General features: G+C 48.5%; 1 protein-coding gene across 1 annotated transcript in view; it reads left to right on the forward strand.

Annotated features, from left to right (window-relative positions):
• Duox1 (dual oxidase 1) overlaps window positions 1-19094 on the forward strand; it is a 35309-nt gene that overhangs the window by 7244 nt on the left and 8971 nt on the right. The window contains exons 6-25 of the mRNA XM_031373251.1: window positions 221-281; window positions 372-468; window positions 1733-1823; window positions 2513-2615; window positions 2850-3022; window positions 5174-5349; window positions 5612-5730; window positions 6290-6427; window positions 7082-7195; window positions 7905-8104; window positions 8692-8877; window positions 12126-12351; window positions 12533-12626; window positions 12831-13006; window positions 15017-15086; window positions 15477-15602; window positions 16401-16579; window positions 16730-16960; window positions 17476-17575; window positions 17769-17818. Of these exons, the coding sequence (XP_031229111.1) occupies window positions 221-281; window positions 372-468; window positions 1733-1823; window positions 2513-2615; window positions 2850-3022; window positions 5174-5349; window positions 5612-5730; window positions 6290-6427; window positions 7082-7195; window positions 7905-8104; window positions 8692-8877; window positions 12126-12351; window positions 12533-12626; window positions 12831-13006; window positions 15017-15086; window positions 15477-15602; window positions 16401-16579; window positions 16730-16960; window positions 17476-17575; window positions 17769-17818 (2710 nt within the window). The remainder of the gene's footprint in view (window positions 1-220; window positions 282-371; window positions 469-1732; window positions 1824-2512; window positions 2616-2849; window positions 3023-5173; window positions 5350-5611; window positions 5731-6289; window positions 6428-7081; window positions 7196-7904; window positions 8105-8691; window positions 8878-12125; window positions 12352-12532; window positions 12627-12830; window positions 13007-15016; window positions 15087-15476; window positions 15603-16400; window positions 16580-16729; window positions 16961-17475; window positions 17576-17768; window positions 17819-19094) is intronic.

Consider the following 19094-nt stretch of genomic DNA (forward strand, 5'->3'; position numbering starts at 1 on the left):
AGAGGCAAAACTCGGTTTATGCCAGATCATTTTGAGATCGATCTTTACTTAACATCTCTCTCTCCTAAGTAAATTCTATGAAGAGCCTAGCACTTGATGCTGTTGTTTTAAAGGCTTTTCTCCCATGATCAGTCTTTGCTGGTCCTCATGTCTACCTGTAAGCCTTTCCTGGGTCCTTTCCAAAGGGCCCAGCCCTACACATGTGTCTCTTGATCCTCAGAACATTGCGATGTACGAGTGGCTGCCCAGCTTCCTGAAGCAAACTCCCCCAGAGTATCCAGGTGAGGGGATGAGGAGGGGCTGAGAAATTGTGAAGGATCTTTTAGTGTGGATTTAAAGCCTTAATGTGTTCAATTCTCCTCTTACCTCAGGATACCATCCATTTCTGGACCCCAGCATCTCCCCAGAGTTCGTGGTGGCCTCTGAGCAGTTCCTCTCTACCATGGTGCCCCCTGGGATCTACATGAGGTAGGAGAGGAAGCTCACATATTTGTATCTTGGACCTATTATTGATAAAAATCTGCCCTCAGGAGTCCTCCTGACAGGATTACATCAGTTTGAAGCAGCGAGTTTCTAGAGAGAATGGTGAAAATGGAGGGAAAAGGTGGTCTGTGTTTAAATAGACCATTCATTGTGCATGGTGTTGGTTGTCTGTAGTCCATCATCATGTGATTTGCTTGTATGTGTTTGGTCAATGGCTTTTTAAGATAAGACTATGTAGCCCTGGTTGGCCCTGAACTGGTCAAGATCCTCTGGCCTTTGCCTCCCATGTAGCTTGATTACAAAAGTACACATTTGACTGATGAAAAGAAAAAATGTTTATGGTCTTTAAAAATGTGTATACGTGTATGTAGCTGGGTGGTGGATCACATTTTTGTTTGTTTTGTTTGTTTTGAGACAGGCTTTCTCAGTATAACCAGGCCTAAGTGTTTTGGACTCTTGTTGTTGACCAGGCTGATCTTAGACTCACAGATATCCACCTGCCTCTGCCTCTGCTTCCAGAGTGCTGGGATGAAAGGCATGTGCCACCATGGGAGACTGTGATTCAGATCTTTAATCCCAGCACTCAGGAGGCAGAGACAAACAGATCTCTGAGTTCAAAGCCAGGCTGGCCCATAGAGTGAGTTTTAGGACAGCCAGGGCTAAAGAAAACCTATTTCAAATAAAACCAAAAGCACTCTACAAAACTAAACAACAACAACAACCAGAAAACCTAACCCATCAAACCAACAAAAACAATGTGTATGTATATAAATATGTGTATGTGTGTGTGTGTGTGTGTGTATGTGTGCACAAACATACATACAAAGACTCAGAGATTACTGTATGGGCCAATGTGCATAGATTATAGGTAAATATTATACCACTTACATAAAGGATGTATGCTTCATGGATTTGCTATCAATGAGGGTCTTAGAACCAGTCTCCAGTGGCCTCCAAAGGACCCCCACTGTGTGTGAGACAGCTTTCTTTCTGTGTATGTTCTTATCCACATGGAGACAGTGTGGGTAGAATTTTTTAGTGGCTAAATTTTCAGATGTGTGGTCAGATGGGAGGTAGTAACCTTCTAAAAGTCAAATTGTTCAGTAACTACCAAAGTGTGGATTACACAGAAGATAAGGAAGATTATGGCCTGGGACCCCTGGCTGAAGTCTTGCAAACCAAAGCTGACGCCTGGCATTAGGGCCCTGTGGTCTCACTCTTGTAACCACTCTTGCTCCTTGCACTTTAGGAATGCCAGCTGCCACTTCCAGGGGACTGCCAGTCATAACTCAAGTGTCTCTGGAGCTCTCCGGGTCTGCAACAGCTACTGGAGTCGAGAGGTCAGAGTCGGAGATAATATTGAATTGATAAATGCATGCATGTTGTGCATGTTGCATGGGTGTGTGTCTGAGTGTGTGAAGAAGGTGGGCACTAGGGCCGCAGTAGCAGCTCGGATGGGCTAGAGTGAAGGGAACAACTTGGGGACATGGTCAAAAGCCAATCCCCTATCCTCACCCCAGGGCTGCATCTGAGGGACAGGAGGGGAGGGAGACTGTATGCTCAGGTGTGCTTCCACATTACTGTTCCTCCTTGGTGTTTCCTTTAACAACCCTGGGCCTCTGGAAGCTCTGTAGCACCCAGCTATGCTATCCCACCTAGACAATTGTTCGACTATGGGGTAGAACAGCAAGTTCAGACAGGTCCTATGACTTCTGCAGGACCACACAACTGGTTAATAGGAGAGCAATGGGAGAGATGCTCTACTGTCCTTGCCAATCATATGGTCAAATCTCCTAGGAGATCATAAAAATTAAAACAAAATAAAACAAAAACACAACCCTGCGCTCCAACACATTGCCTTTGGGTGGGAATATCATTTACCATGAGCGCAGAATTAGCCTGAAGTTGAGAAATGCTCACCAGGAGCTAGGAATATGACAGGTTCAGGATGTGGCTGAAGTGGCAGAGGGAGCCAGGCACCCAAGCTCTGGTCCCATTATCTATATCTGTCTTCTCACCACTCCTTAAGCACCCCAAGCTACAAAGGGCTGAAGATGTGAATGCGCTGCTGCTGGGCATGGCCTCCCAGATCGCTGAGAGAGAGGACCATGTGGTAGTCGAGGATGTGCAAGGTGAGCCGGAAGCTGGCCCTGCAGGCTGTGAACTTCTGACCCTTGGGAGGAGATCCAGCTAGACCTGCAGAAGCAGGCAGGGAGGAGTTCTCAGGGCTGAGAGAATTCCTGATTCACGGATCATGGTTCCTTCTCCATGGCTCAGATATTTCAGGGGTTGGTTAGAATGGTCTGGGTTGGAGGCTGCATTCATGGCCCTCAACTCCCTCCAACCCTTTAGTATTTCTATTTCAGATTTCTGGCCTGGGCCACTGAAGTTCTCCCGTACAGACTACCTGGCCAGCTGCCTGCAGAGGGGCCGGGATCTAGGCCTGCCTTCTTACACCAAAGCCAGGGAGGCACTGGGCCTGTCTCCCATTTCCCACTGGCAGGACATCAACCCTGCACTCTCGAGGAGCAATGACACTGTGAGGAAGGGTCAGGATCCAGAGGGCTGGGGAGGAGGGGCCTCGGCACACTGCCCAAACAGGGAAGATGGGTAGTAAAACATGGGTACCAGAGACTAACACTTGGTGAGAGGTCACGGTTTCCAATCTTGTACACTAAGTCAAGAGATCCCAAGTCCGGCGGGATTTGCTTTTTGACTCTGAAGACCCCAGGTCCAGTAAATATGTATTAACTACCTGTTGCTTGCCATACCCTTACTTGGTAGACATTGATTTTGTTACTCTCAACAATCCTATAGTGGCTATTGCAGGTCCTTGACTTAGGAACAAACTACGTTTCTATATATTGATATTCTAGCTGCCTTTACCTGAAAGTTGGCTGTTACACTCTGAGCTATCCCCTGTAGGCAAATAGCATTGCCTGCTCATCAATAGAGCGAGTTTGACTCTTACCATTTTGGCACAGTCATCTTGGCACAGTCACCTAGGCATAGAGGAGTTTGCACAATCTTGTGCCTAGTGCCTTGTATTTTGCCCTTACTGTAGGGTTGCAGGAAAGACTCAAAAGGCTTATTATAAGGAAGTGCTCTGCCCAGCATGGTGTTCCATGCCCATAATTGTAGCATTTGGAGACAAAAGCAGGAGGTTCAGGAGTTCAAGGCTGGCAAAGTCCAGACTGTCCAGGCTACAGGAGACCCTGTCTCAAGGAATACTCTTCCTCACCCCTCCCTAAGAGTTATTCCTACAATGGTCTCAGGGGATAGCTTAGAGTGTATAACAGCTAACTTAGGGGTGAAGGCAGCTGGGCTATCGATACATAGAAACATAGCTTGTTCCTGAGTCAGGTACCCACTATAGGACTGTTAAGAGTAACAAAGTCAATGTCTACCATGCAGGGGTGTGGCAAGCAACAGATGGTCAATACATGTCTACTGGACCTAGGCCTTTGGAGTCAAAAGACAAATCCTGCTGGACTTGGAATCTCTTAACTCGGTGTACAAGTTACAAACTTGTGAAACCTACATAAACATAGGAATCAGGAGACAAGGCAATAGGAAGTCTTTGGCTTCAGTTAGGTGACAATGGAGGGGATCTGGTCAGGTGCTTAGACACAAGTAAAGAACAGGAGGTCTCAAGATGACTCTACTGGTATTTCCGGCCAAGCCTGACAACCCAAGTTTGATCCCTTCTAAGATTCTCATAGTGGAAGGGGTAAACCAATTCCTGAAAGTTATCCTCTGGTCTCTACACAAGTACCATAGTGTACACACACACACACACACACACACACACACACACACACACACACACACTAAAAAAATTAAGAGCTGGGCGGTGGTGGCGCACGCCTTTAATCCCAGCACTTGGGAGGCAGAGGCAGATGGATTTCTGAGTTCAAGGCCAGCCTGGTCTACAGAGTGAGTTCCAGGACAGTCAGGGCTATACAGAGAAACCCTGTCTTGAAAAACCAAAACATAAAAAATAAAATAAAAGCAGAGTAGAAACCTCTGGTAGTGGGTAAAGTATCAGAGACAAATCCCCACGTGAGAAACCTATGTCTCTGTCCCAGCACATGGGAGGCAGAGGCAGGAGTACCTCACTCAGTTCAGGCCAGCCAGGGACAGAGTGAGACTCTGTTTTAAAACAAGGATAGTCAGATTTTTTATTTATTTATTTTTTAAAAACAAAAAACACTCTCACTTGAATGCATGGTGGTCCCCCTGCCTCAATTTCTCAGTGCTGGGATCACAGATGTGAGCAACTGTGACCACAAATTGCTAGGGATTTAGTTGTTTCAAGTTTTTTTCAACTCTAAGGATAGAAAGAAGCCTTTTATAATATCATTCCAGCATTCGATCTTTCACAGTCTGACTTGCTTCTCAGGCTCCAACCACATCTTCCCATAAACTATGTGGAGGACTGGCTATTGTCTTTTGTTTTTGTTTTTTTCTTTTTCTTCATAGAATAGGAATTAGAATCCGAGGAAAGCTTCCTGTAAATGAGTTAACTTACAAAAAGCACCCTGAGCAATGCCTGGGGTGTAGTAAGTACTCTCTAGGAATGAGTTATTGTTAGGGTCATTTGTTGTTATTGGCCCAGGAGCTAATGCCTGGGAGCTGTCTCTCTGCCCAGGGCTGGATGCTGAGTCCTCTCAAACACCCTCTGTTCCAGGTGCTGCAGGACACAGCTGCCCTGTACAATCAGGATCTGTCTCGGCTGGAGCTACTCCCAGGGGGGCTTCTGGAGAGCCATGGAGACCCTGGACCCCTTTTCAGCACTATTGTCCTTGACCAGTTTGTCAGGCTACGAGATGGTGACCGTTACTGGTTTGAAAACAGCAGGAACGGGTGAGGCTTGCCTGGGCTGTGTCTTAGAATCTACTGTGGCCTGGACTATAGGTTCTCTGCTTGGCCCTACACAGCCCTCACAGGCCTCAATTCTAGCCCCTCTGGGTCTCTCAAGAGAGGATTTGTCTCTGATGGCTCTCTAGGCTGGCAGACTCTTTCAAACAGCTATGGACCAGGGACTCTGTCCCCACGGGATACCTGAGTGTGAGGTCCTAAATCTCTCCTTAACCCTGATAGCTCCTTCAACCTCTCCTATGCCCAGATTGTTCTCCAAGGAAGAGATTGCAGAGATCCGAAACACCTCCCTACGGGACATTCTAGTGGCTGTCACCAATGTGGACCCCAGCGCCCTACAGCCCAGTGTCTTCTTTTGGCTTGCAGGTAAGTTACCTAGAGGTAGTTGGAGGGGCGCAGATCCAGAGTCCTTTCTCAACTGTAGGCTTGGCTTGATGCGGCTGGATGACCACTCCAAGTGTAGTGTGAGCTATAGTTCTGCCCTTGAGAACTTGGGTTCTAGGTGCCAGGGTTGCCACATACAGTTTCCCTTTGCACAAGCTGAGTGGAGGCTGAACCAGGGGCAGGGCCAACTCTCTCAAAGACCTAGGGGAGACTCTTACATTCAGACAGAATGGGATGGAGCTGTGAGTGGCATCTTCAGAGGGCCAAATGAGGGTAAAGGATATTATATTTCACAGCCGTGCCGGAAAAAAAAAATAGATATAGGGGTAGGGTGGGGTTAGAGATTTTTGAGGTTCATGCTGGGACCTGCTTGCTGTCCACATGGGCAAATGCCATCATCTTGCTGCAATGACAGGGGTAAACAGACCCATCCTCTCTAGTCCCCAGAGCACCCTCACCTCCTCTGTTGACACTCTCCTCAGTGACCTTGTGCCGGATTGTGGCATAGTACTGGATAGTCTGACTTTCTCTGCCTCTCCAGGAGACCCCTGTCCACAGCCGAGTCAGCTCAGCACTCAGGGCCTGCCAGCCTGTGCCCCCCTCTTCATTCGGGACTATTTTGAGGGGAGTGGATTTGGCTTCGGACTCACCATTGGGACCCTTTGCTGTTTCCCCTTAGGTAGGAGAGTAATGGGTAGGCAAGGTGGGGCTATTGAAAGGTGTAGTTGAGGAGGGTGGGCTGGGGTTGTTTTTATGCATAACAACAAACAAGGTAGAGAGAGTGCTGTCCCTCTGGGTGGTGAGAAAAGTATTAGGGAAGGGAAAGGTATCTGCACATAAGCGAACTCCAGGGAGATCTGCCTCCCTGATCTTCTGGGATGCCCCCCAGCCCAGCATGGTCAGAGTCTGTAAGAGTCTGTGGTCCACAGCTGTTTGTAAGAGCCTGCCAGCCTAGGGAGCTGTCAGAGACAAATGCTCAGCTGAGAAGAAGAGCTGGGGCAGCCTCGGTTTTCAGAACAGGAACATGGGAAGGCTGTGTGTGGGTGGCCCAGCAGCCTGGTGTGGTGCATCTAGCTTGTGGCTTGAGGAATCTGGACTTAGTTTCTGGCTAGGAAGGGACTTGAGTAATGGAAGCAATGGTGGCTGATATTTTAGACACTACTCAGAGCTTCCCATGGGTTGCAACGTGCTCCTTCCACAGAGCCTTGCAATTTGAAAGTTGGGCAGCAGGAGGGTCCGAAGGTAGGACTAGAAGGAGCTCTTCCTAAGGACAGGAGTTGAGAAGGGAGTGACTTCTCTCTTCCCTGAACATCCCTCTCCACTCTCACACCAGTCAGCCTCCTCAGTGCCTGGATTGTTGCTCGGCTTCGAATGAGGAATTTCAAGAGGCTCCAGAGACAAGACCGCCAGAGCATCATGTCTGAGAAGCTTGTAGGGGGAGTGGAAGGTAGGCCTAGGGGTAGCCAGGGCGGTGATGGAGAGGACTTGACTTGGGACTATGATCCATACCCCTATCCCACAAGTCCAAAGAAAAAGATCCTCATTCCTAGGGATGTAGGTAAAGCCTGGGCAGGTTGGGGAAAGCCATGGTAGGCACTGGATCTGCAGTTTTCCAAGCTTCAAAGCTCCTCCCAATGATCCTAAATAAATGGAATGTGATCGAGTAGTAGAAGAGTCATAAGACCTTGCCTTCATCTCAAAGGGCTATGACTCACACGTCCTGAATGGCTTTGTGGCATCTTGTGCCGGGACTGCAGGCAACAGGAGTAATTAATGAAGGTCTGAAGTCAAGTAGGATTGGAATCTTGGCTCCACCACTGAGGACTAGTTGTTGGACCTTAGGCAGATTTTGTTTTAAATCTCTCCAAACCTGTTTCTTCTCATCTGGAAAGTAGCAATCCTAATGGTACCTGTATCTTAGGTTGTGAAGAAATATAACTAATTCAAAGTGTAAGCGTCCAGCTAACACTCAGGAAACAGTGGCCCTTCTCTGCCTCACGGGTTAGAGGAGCAGCAGAACTGTTGAGGAGAGAATGACCCTCAGAGTCTGGGGTTGGTGGGGTCAAGTTGTTGCTGAGACCCTGTACTGGCCCCCTCTCTCTCCCTATGTGTTCTTCTGCACCCCAGCTGAGCCAGCCCCATCTCTTGCTTCCCAGCTTTGGAGTGGCAGGGCCGCAAGGAACCCTGTAGGCCAGTGCTTGTGCATTTACAGCCTGGACAGATCCGAGTTGTGGACGGCAGACTCACTGTGCTGCGTACCATCCAGCTGCGACCCCCACAGCAGGTCAACCTCATCCTGTCCAGCAACCGTGGACGCCGCACCCTGCTGCTCAAGATCCCCAAGGAGTATGACCTGGTATGGCCCAGCTAAGGGAAAGGAAAACTGAACCAGGAGACAGGGGTTTTGGCTTCTAGTCCCCAGATGTAGTACCTGATAGAGATAAATTTGAACAAGTCTGTCCTGTTCTGGATCTGCTGGCTCACACGGTCTCCTCACACTCTGGTGGTGGCTGGCAGCCTCCTTCTGCGGTTATAAGTTCTAGCCATGTGTTCCTGGAAGAACCTGGGTCCTCTTCCCTATTCTCTTATTTCAGACTCTAGAGGATTTTCTTTTTCTTTTTTTCCCATTAATTAATTTATTTATTCTCTTTACATTCCAATCAGAATTTAAAGGGGAGTTAAACAGGAGGCTGATCATGCATTCTGACTACCTGGATCACAGTCCACTCCACCCTCTGCCCTATCCCCTACTCCCACCCAACCTCCAGCTTTTCTCCAGTATGGAATATGCCTCACTAAAGCTTACAGTTTTCCTCTTCTGTAAACGAAGGACAATGATCTCTTTTGCAAGAGCCACACCAGTGACCCCTTGTGTGTTCCATGTGAAACATCTGTCCTTAAGACGATCTGACATGTGTGCCTCTGTTCCTGCTACCTTTGAAGGTGCTGTTGTTTAACATGGAGGAGGAACGTCAGGCTCTGGTGGAAAACATCAGGGGAGCTTTGAAAGAGAATGGGCTGAGCTTTCAGGAGTGGGAGCTAAGGGAGCAGGAGCTGATGAGGGCAGCAGTGACCAGGCAACAACGGGGCCACCTCCTGGAGACTTTCTTCAGGCACCTTTTCTCCCAGGTGTGTACATGGGATCAGATCTGGTGTGTGTGTGTGTGTGTGTGTGTGTGCATTTGTGGTGGCATCCTTTCCTACATGAGGCCATGGGGGATGATCATTCAAATCTCAAGGCCTGAATGTTCAGCTGAAAAGTCTGTCCTGATTTAGATCAAGTCACCAGGCTCTTTTGTTACTGGAGTCTTAGGCCAGAGGTCAGATCTAGAGGTGTGGGTGTGGGAGTGTGTCCCAACAGATTAGGTTCAGCCACTTGCCTCACAAATCAAAGTAATGGTAGCTACTCAGGGAAGGAGTCTAGTCAATGTTAGAATCAATGTTAGCCATGTTAGGAAGACAGATGGAACATCTAAACACTGTCTTTGCAGGTACTGACAAATACTTCTGGATTATATAGGGAAGGGGCAGAAGAGGGGGTCTAAGACATGCAGAATTAGTCAACCTTAGCCAAACCACGGTCTGGTTGGTTAGTATTTCAGTGTCAGATCTACAGGTTGGCTCTCCAGTGACTATGTTACTCTCCGTTCCTTAGGGAAACATTCTGGTTCCCATAAGATGAATTGCTTTGCTTCGGTGGGCAGCCTTGGATCCTATCATGGGTTACCTGCTTCTGTGTAGAGAGTAATGTCATCACAGGGTGACATGCCTGCAGGCTCTGCTTGCTGTTTCAAGGTGACAGCAGGTTCACAACAGTAACTAGAGATTTTCAGGGGTCTGGAACAGGGTAAAGTCTGGTAGTAAAACAACTTTGTTACTCTCTCTTCTCGATGTCTTCATCCTTGAAAAGGAGTCAGATAGATGAGGTAAATTTAAGACTGATCACCCCGATGACATCAGGGAGTTTTTTGTTTTGCTTTTTCAAAGGAATTTATTTTTAATTATGTTCACGTTGGTGAGGGACAAATGGGTGTGGTTGCCAGCAGATGACAGAGGTTGTGGGACTTGAGTGACAGACAAGAGGGTGTGAACTTCCTGAGAAACTTAATGAGGGTGTTGGGAACTGAACTTGGATCCCCTTGAAGAGAAGTATGTGTGTTTTTTTTTTTTTTTTTTGGTTTTTCGAGACAGGGTTTCTCTGTGTAGCCCTGGCTGTCCTGGAACTCACTCTGTAGACCAGGCTGGCCTTGAACTCAGAAATCCACCTGCCTCTGCCTCCCAAGTGCTGGGATTAAAGGCGTGCACCACCACTGCCCAGCAAGTTTGTGCTCTTAACCCCTAGTGGGTCTCTCCAGTCCCTAGCTTCAGGTTTTAGAGAGACACTCATTAAGCAATTAGCATGCCTTTGTGCCTGAGCTGAGCAGGAAATGAAAGCCCAGAGGAGATACACAAAATAAAGGCACAGGTGCTAAGATTTACTCTGCTTTGAGGGGTCCGTAGGCCCACTTGAAGAGCTAGTGCTCTTCTGCAAAAGAAGTCTCTAAATTCGTCTCATCTTCACTGTGAAGATGTCCCAACCCATCTGAATCCTGTCTCCTGATGTAAGACTCCAGGGAGACAGTGCACAGGATGGAAACAGGGCAAGCCAGGACTGTGGGGCCCTTGAGAACCATACTTCATCCCTTCTTTGGGGAGTGCATCATGGAGATGTAATATCTGCCATATGCACATCTGAGAACTGCCGGGAAGAAGTGGAAAAATTTGATAGAGGGGGAAATCCCAAGACTGGTGTCCACATCTAGTACAAAAATAAAGGTAACCTGGATAGAATGCCACAGTGGAGATAGAAGACTAAATCTAGTCCTAGCACTAAAAAGGAGAAACAGGAGGATTTGGAATTTGAGTCCAGCCTGGGCTACTATCTCAAAACCAATGATGTCTGTGGACATAGTTTAGTGGTAAAGTACTTGCTGGGATGTGTAAGACTCTGGGTTCTATCCCCAGCATGGGGCTCATGGGTAGACATGAATCCAGCATGCATGCCATACCTAACAAATTAATTAATCTATTGGGATGGTGCTGATAGTCACACAAAAGACTGGTAAGGGATGGCGATTATAAAAAGTGATGCAGGAAGTATGTGATCTAAGACGTTAGAGGAGCAAAGCTTTCGGTCTGGTATAAGTTCATGATGGAGGTAAGTAAGATCGGCAAGGGCTCAAAGTTGGAAGAGATTTGGCCCAGGAGAAAGGGGTGAGTAGGACTGAGCGCTGAAGAAGGGAGAGAGAGAATAAATGTCTGAGAAGGAGCAAAGCAGCTAGCTGGGGGAGGATTCATGTAGGAGACTGTTATTTAATGGGTGTGCCCAATGGACTCTGAGTCAGAGTTAACTCTCCACTTAATTGAATATGGAGTTTGCCTAAGAAACAAGGGACCCTCGGCTGGTGGGGAGGGCTCCTTGCTTGGGCACAAGTAGGATCTGGGCATCTGAATCCAGGTCAGATCCCATCAGGATGAAGGGAAGACCTTGTTCCGGGAGATTAATGGACTGTCAGCTATCCCCATAGCTGCCCTGTACTTTCCATTTTGAAACCCTTCCCTGTGCAGACTCTCTTGCTGATTTCCATCATAACCTGTGAGATAGTGAGGCCGGTGAGGAAGCAAACCCCAAACAATGGGATGTGCCTGAGGTTATGATGCGCACAGGTGGCAGCGTTGGGACATGAACCCAGGTCTCTTCTCGCCCCAGGCTCTTTCCACTAAAGCACCTTGTCTGAAGCTGCGATGCTTGCCTCATGAAAAGACAGTCAGACTTGAACTGAGCAGCTGTTGATAGGCAGGAAAAACAGGTATTGTGGTCTGTGGCCTACCTACCTCCTTCCCTGTGTCTGCTCTCTTGCTGGAGCAGTCCCTGGGTAAGATGGAGGTGGCCTGTAATAAGAATTCTCTTCTCCTAAACCTTTGAGATATAAGTCAGACATAAAGGATTCACATAGCCTCAGGAACCCCAAGGTGGGGTCTTTGGCTTGGCTGGGAAAAATCTGGAAGAGAAAGTGGTCAGCAAACAAGGCCTGTCTTCCATTACCTCTACTTTCTCCTTGACTCGTCCCCCTGTGAGTCTGAACGCACTGTGCTAACATCAAAGCATATCTGGGTCCTCTTGGTTCTAATTCCTAATACCCAGGTTGGATCAAATATTCATACTTGATCCAGTCAGCTAAGTCAGAGGGCCAGGACTCTTTGGTATAAATATAATTACCCACAGGGTCTGGGTTGCTGGACAAATATCTGCCTCAGAAAATGGCCCCATCAACCTGTAAGTGAAGGATGCCTCCTCTTTTCCCCCACCTCCCACCTCTGGGGCTGCCTAAATGCAGGTGTTAGACATCAATCAAGCAGATGCAGGGACTCTGCCTCTGGACTCTTCGACGAAAGTGCGTGAGGCCTTGACCTGTGAGCTGAGCAGAGCTGAGTTTGCAGATTCCCTAGGCCTCAAGCCCCAGGATATGTTTGTGGAGTCCATGTTTTCTCTGGCCGACAAGGATGGCAACGGCTACCTGTCCTTCCGGGAGTTCCTGGACATCCTGGTGGTCTTCATGAAAGGTGAGGAAGGAGAAAATAGTTGTCCAGACAGAAGTGGGGCACTGATGTTGAAGTGCAGCTGACCTATTGGTGCTGGAGAGCCCCGAGGCTAGGTCTTCAACTACGGCAGATACCTGGCAGTCTAGCAAGGGTCTCTAGAGGTTGGGTGGGTCTCTCCTTTACAGAACCCTCCTTCTTCCAGGCTCCCCAGAGGAGAAGTCTCGCCTTATGTTCCGAATGTATGACTTCGATGGGAACGGTCTCATTTCCAAGGATGAGTTCATTAGGATGCTAAGGTTGGTCCAGAGAGAGGGGCCATCAATAGGATAGCAGAAGGTATAAAGGAGAAGTAGGGGCATCCTCTTTATCTTTGTACCCAGAGCCTCCTAGAATAATAAGGGGCTTGGGATTCAGTTAGCTGGGTCCCTGTTATGGAGGATCCTGAAGTGGATGGCCAGTGAGCCTTTGTGTCTGGGCTTGGTGCCTGCTTCCAACCCTAGGTCCTTCATCGAGATCTCCAACAACTGTCTGTCCAAGGCCCAGCTGGCTGAGGTGGTGGAGTCCATGTTCCGGGAGTCGGGCTTCCAGGACAAGGAGGAGCTGACCTGGGAGGACTTCCATTTCATGCTTCGGGACCATGACAGTGATCTCCGATTCACACAGCTCTGTGTCAAAGGTGCGGCTGCCTGGTCAGCAGGGCTGATTTATTGGTTGGGTATCATTCCTACATACTTTTGGGAACCTACAGAAACACTTTATTTAAAAACAAGAAGAAAAATCAATATAATAATGAATACATAATATAGCTAGTGCAGATTATATTCTCTCTTGCACCCATGCAATTATCAATTAACATTGCTAATTTATTTTTATCTGTATGGATAGAGGGGCCCAAGAAGATGAAAGTGCCTTGGGCTTATGAAGTGGGCGGGGCAAGGATAGGGATGGAGACTTTTTGTTGTTTGTTTGAGACTGAGTCTTGCTATGTACATGGTGGGTGGTCTGGAACTTGCAATGTAGACTAGGCTGGCCTTGAACTTGCGGCTGTCCTCCTACCTCTGGCTCTAAAGTGCTGAGTTAACTGATGTGCGCTACTATGCCAAGTCTTTGGTAGGAGATGTGGACTGGAACGGAGCTCTTCCTGGCTCCTGGCTAAAGCCAACCCACCCTTGCACCTCTAAGCTTGGAGCAGGGAAGAAACAATGTTTCTTTGTTACAACTCTATTTGGCCAGACTATGTTCTCCTCAGCTGGGTTGTATGGTTCTGGTGTATTTGGAGTTTGATCCCCCAACTCTCACCCTATCTCCTGGGTTAAGTGCTCCATAAGCATTTACTGAATATATCAGGCCCAACTCCTTAGTCCTTTCTGCTCCTTCTTATCCTACCTGTGTCTGACTCACTTGGGTGGAGACCAGGGTCTCAGGAAGGGAAGGGACAGATAACAAGCAGGGGGTCTGTGTGGGGCCTGTTCTGAGCTGTCACAATGTCTTCATGATTCTTCTCTGGGCGTGTTGAGACCAAACCCAGTGCTTCCCAGATTCTGAGACAAGTGGGGGCTGGCAGGACGGCTGAGACACAGGAGCAAGCTGGGCAAGATGTGGATAGACTTCTGTACCAGGCTTCCTCTGGCCTGAGGGCAAGGGGAACTGCTGAAGAGGAAAGTTGAATTTGTAGCTTTTTCTACCAAGCCAAAGCAATGGACACTTGGGTCTGAGGATGGGCAGAGGCCAGGGAGGCACCCGGAAGCGAGTCAGGCTACAGGGTCAGTCGTTGGGATATTCTGCCCTGGGTTAACTAGGCTGAGGACCAAGAAGAAGGTTAACTAGGTGTGGTGTCTTGTTTCACTTTTAATCATCACTTGTTTTCTTCTGATCTTATTTGAAAAAGATTTCACAGGACAGAAAGAGGCATAAGAATATTACAAAGAGCCCCTCCCTTTTCACCAGAATCCACTCTTCATCACTATTTCGACACATCTGCTGTTTACTAAAAATAGGACAGTGGATATCTGTACTTGGTTTTAAACACTTGATGTTAAGAGTGAGAGGTGGTTAAGAGGTGGGATCAGTAGTTAAGAGCTTTTGTAGAGGACCCAGGTTCAGTTCCCAGTAACCACATGGCAGCTCACAACCATCTGTCACCAAGCTCCAGGGCAGCAGATGTTCTTGTCTGGTCTCCCCGGGCATCAGGCACACATCTGATACACATAAATACACGAATACGAGCACCTGCAAACATAAATTTAAAATAAGTAAATCTTTAAGCACTTGAACTTCACGTAGACAAGTTTATCATAAGCCAAGACATCTTTGGCTCAGAACTTAGAAGCCCCTTGGAGGCTCCAGACCGCCTAAGAATTTGGATTTGTAGCTCGACTTCGCTTTGTTCAGCCCTGACAGAGCAATGACACGAAGTCTCCAGGGTTTTATTATGCACATTTTCAAACACAGAATAGAAAGACTTTTGAGCGACCTCCCTCATAGCTATCTGTCACTGATAGATATGAGTGCAGTTCCCAAGAGGGGGGGAGGGCAAGAGCTGAGGCTGGGGTGCCCTGAAGCAGGATCTCTTTTTAATGGAGCCTTTCTACAGGCTTGGGCATAGGAAAAGGGGACCCTGCACAGTGAGCCGGGCTCTCCTAGACTCTGGGCTCTGAGCCATTCCCTAACTAAGCTCTGCATCCAGGGGTGGAAGTGCCGGAAGTGATCAAGAACCTCTGCCGTCGAGCCTCCTACATCAGCCAGGAGAAGATCTGGTAAGCTCCCTTCTGCATGTATTAGGTAGTTATGGTTTTGCTGGGAATGGCTGAGGTTGCCTCTCCCTCTCCCCACCCCCACTATCCAATGTAGCGCCTTCATGCAAATAGAAAAGGGCCCCACTTCCTCCAAGTGGACAGACACATCCTTCATCAGGATGAGGAGGAAGCCTGCTGAGTTTCTGCAAAGCTCGCTTCCCGCCTGGACCGAGTGTCCTTGTAGAGGACACAGTTATATATGGAGGCTTCAAGAGGGACTCATTCTCTCTGTGTCTGCCTATCTGTGGGAATCTTGCTGTCCCGTGTGGAGGGTTTTGACCTTTCCCGGACAAAGTTGGTTTGGAGGCAGAGCAGGGGTCAGATGGTAACCTTTTAACCTTTCCTTCCTAGCCCTTCGCCCAGAATCAGCGCCCACTGTGCCCGAAACAACATGAAGACTTCCTCATCACCACAGAGACTCCAGTGCCCCATGGACACAGACCCTCCTCAAGAGATTCGACGGAGGTTTGGCAAAAAGTATGCCTGCTATGCCCCTAAAGCCTCCCTTTAATAACCATTTCGTGATCTGGGGCATTCTGCTTTATTGGCAGATAAATATTCTCTGCCCCAGAATGCTTTCGTACAGTGAGTCTGGTGGGCCGTTCTGATGACTATTGGAATGGTAGGAAGGGCAAGGGAAACTCAAGGCTGTTTTCTTCTTCTGCCTGGGAAGTCAGGAGGGCCTTCACAGAAGCCCTGCCCTAATTAGGTTTTTATTGCGAGGATAAAACCATGACTACAAGGAACTTGGGGAGAAAGGGGCTTATTTGGCTTACAGGTTACAATCTATCATAGGGAGGTGCCAAGGCAGGAGCTTGAAGCCAAAACCAAAAAGGAACACTGGTTACTGGCTTGTTCAACTACCTTTCTTATACAGCCTAGGCTCACCTGCCTGTGGTTGGCTGGGTCTGCTGACATCAATTAAGAAAAAAATGCCCCACAAGTATGCCAATCTGATACCAGGTGTGTCAAGGTGACTGCTAAAGCTAACACTGACAGGCCTCTTGAGCCTTCTAAAGCCTCACTGTGGGTGAGGAACAAACAGGGAGGGGAAGGGACTGACTGTGAATGGACCCTGGTGTAGATGGAGTGTATCCCCAGGGTTTAAATAACGACTTGGAAGTCAGCCCTTGCTTAGACAGTGTGAGCAAAGCCTTTGGGTTTGAAACTGCAAGGGGCTCTGTCCTTCCCAGGCTGTCCCATATAGGTTCCCCCTTGGGGTAGCAGGTTTCCACTGTATTGAGTCTCCCAGGCCAAAGGCTCCCTCTCTCCCAGGGTAACGTCATTCCAGCCCTTACTGTTCACTGAGGCACACCGAGAGAAGTTTCAACGCAGCCGCCGCCACCAGACAGTGCAACAGTTTAAGCGCTTTATTGAGAATTACAGGCGCCACATTGGCTGTGTGGCAGTGTTCTACACCATCGCTGGGGCGCTCTTCTTGGAGAGAGCCTACTGTGAGTGACATCACATACCGCAAGTCTGGGGTCGGGAGTTGGGGCCTATTGTGAGTGACATATATCCCGAGGAGGGGTTGGGGGCGGGGAGGGCGGGCTGCAGTAAACGACAATAGCGTCGCCTACAGCCTCACTGTTTCCCCTCCACAGATTATGCGTTTGCGGCACACCACAGCGGCATCACTGATACCACCCGTGTGGGCATCATCCTGTCCCGGGGCACGGCGGCCAGCATCTCCTTCATGTTTTCCTACATCCTGCTCACCATGTGCCGCAACCTCATCACCTTCCTGCGGGAGACCTTCCTCAACCGCTACATTCCCTTCGATGCCGCTGTGGACTTCCATCGCCTCATTGCCTCCACGGCCATCATCCTCACAGGCAAGGGGCTGCTGCTCTGGGGCTCTCTCGGTGCCTTTTGCCCTTGCTGGCTTCCTCTCCTTTCATGCTCCTCCCTACCATCATTTGCACCTAGCTTTAAAGTCGATTTGGGTGGCCTTCTCCATTAGGATGGAGTTAGCTGGGCTGTGGGATGAAATTAAGCCCAGGAGCCTATCCTTCCCTGAATGGCTTTCCCTGCATTTTCAAGGGCATCCCAGCCCCAACTTCTGACAACCTACCAAGACTCTAGTACAAGGATACAAATGATTGTTTTCCTAGTTCTTATGCTTTCAAACAGATCTGTGAAAGAAACTAAAGGAATGTGCTTCCAGTGGTATAATTTCAGACCTGTGGCTGTGTTCGTGGGTGCAATAGGGAGGAGTGGGAGGTTGATTACAGGTCAGCAGTCAGGCCCCCAAAGGTGCTGTTCCAATCTGCCCTGTGTGGCACTTGAATGTGTTGTGCACCCTCACAGGGCTGTCCCCGGGCTCACCACCTTGTCTGATCTTTCTTAGTCTTACACAGTGCTGGCCACGTAGTGAACGTGTACCTGTTCTCCATCAGTCCGCTCAGCGTCCTCTCTTGCCTCTTCCCTGGCCTCTTCCATGATGATGGGTAAGTGTGTGGCAGGCGTGAATTTCATGAAGGGAGAGGATCAATCTTCTTGGCCTAGAGGACAGTGTCACTTTCTGGAATAAAGTGACCATGACCAAGCTGAGCCATTGGCAGAAGGAGAGACTGGTGACTTAGGTTGTGCTGCCCCTCTGGAAACTCCTTAACTCACCACTTTGCTGTGCCTTCTGCACAGGTCAGAGTTTCCTCAGAAGTATTACTGGTGGTTCTTCCAGACTGTGCCAGGTGAGAGCCCTTCCCTTCTATCAATGTCTAGGCTCCAAGCTCCGGGCTCTGGGTTCTGTCACTGAACAGCTAAACTTACTCAACTCTTACTGTGAGCCAGGCTCTGCCCTCTGTCCCCGAGGTCACTCCTTGGTAGAAAGACTTAGCTTGACTGCATTGTAATTCCCTCATTCTTGAGCCAGTTCCTCCCTGGAAAGGGCTTACTGGCCTCCAATCTGGACCAGTTCTCAGGGATTAGGAGTAGGCCCCTTGTCATAATACATATACCTGTCATAATGTTTGCTTTGAGGAATGCTGTGTCCCGGCCTCATGGGAGAAGGACTTGGCTTTTTATCAAACCAGACATAAGTCCCTACCCACACTATAAGATTTCTTGACAAAGGTCACAGGGTGGGGGGGGGGGGAGGTCACAGTGGGGGGGCATATTCTTAGCTTCCTACAGTCACCCATTTCAGAGCTAATAGCTGTGAATCTATTAAGACTTACCCTAAACCCATTTATATTTCAGTCTGTCCCCTCTTGAGGGGTAATGTGTTTTCTATGCACTCCTTTCTGCAAAATACAGCAGGTTTTTTTTTTTTTTCTTCTTGTAATCCTACTGCTTTGAAGTTCAGAGTGTGCTTGCTGACTTCGGTACTCTGGGATTTGGCGGATAAGACTGTATTTATGCTCCCCTCTCTACTCACAAGTTTACAGGCTGTGGTTCAATCCCCTCTTAACCTTTGCATCTCCACACATCAGGACTCTAATCTTCCTAATTACTGCCTCTCTCCTCCTTGATCACTGGAGGGTGTTCTGGGTTTCTACACCCCCATCCTGGCTCTAGTATTACCCTCTCTGTACCCCTGGCATGGGACCCTCTAGGAAAGAGAATGGAGCTTTCTATCAATTCCAGGCTGGACAGAGAACTCTGGCAATTTGCTAGGTTAGTATGGTCCCATGCACACTTTTGTTCAGAGTTGGTGTCAAGTCCTATGATAACCGGTGGGTTGGTGCAGTTTTGACACTATGGGGACAGAGCCTCATGTTCCTCGTGTCTCATCTAGAGATTTCTGTGCATTTAATTCATTCAGTACACATTTATACAAAGCCTGCAGTGTGCCAGGCTGGCAGCAGGTAGGAGGATCAGTGGTGAGACAGCCTAGAGTTGTCTTTGTTCTTGAGGACCTGAGGGTCAGGGAAAGGGTTGACATTTTTTTTTTTTTTTAAAGTGATGACACAGGCAGAAAGGATTACAGCTATAGAAGATGAATAGGGTTTGTTGAATCAAACAGTA

This window comes from Mastomys coucha, unplaced genomic scaffold (genome assembly GCF_008632895.1).
Source record: "Mastomys coucha isolate ucsf_1 unplaced genomic scaffold, UCSF_Mcou_1 pScaffold15, whole genome shotgun sequence".
NCBI lineage: Eukaryota > Metazoa > Chordata > Mammalia > Rodentia > Muridae > Mastomys > Mastomys coucha.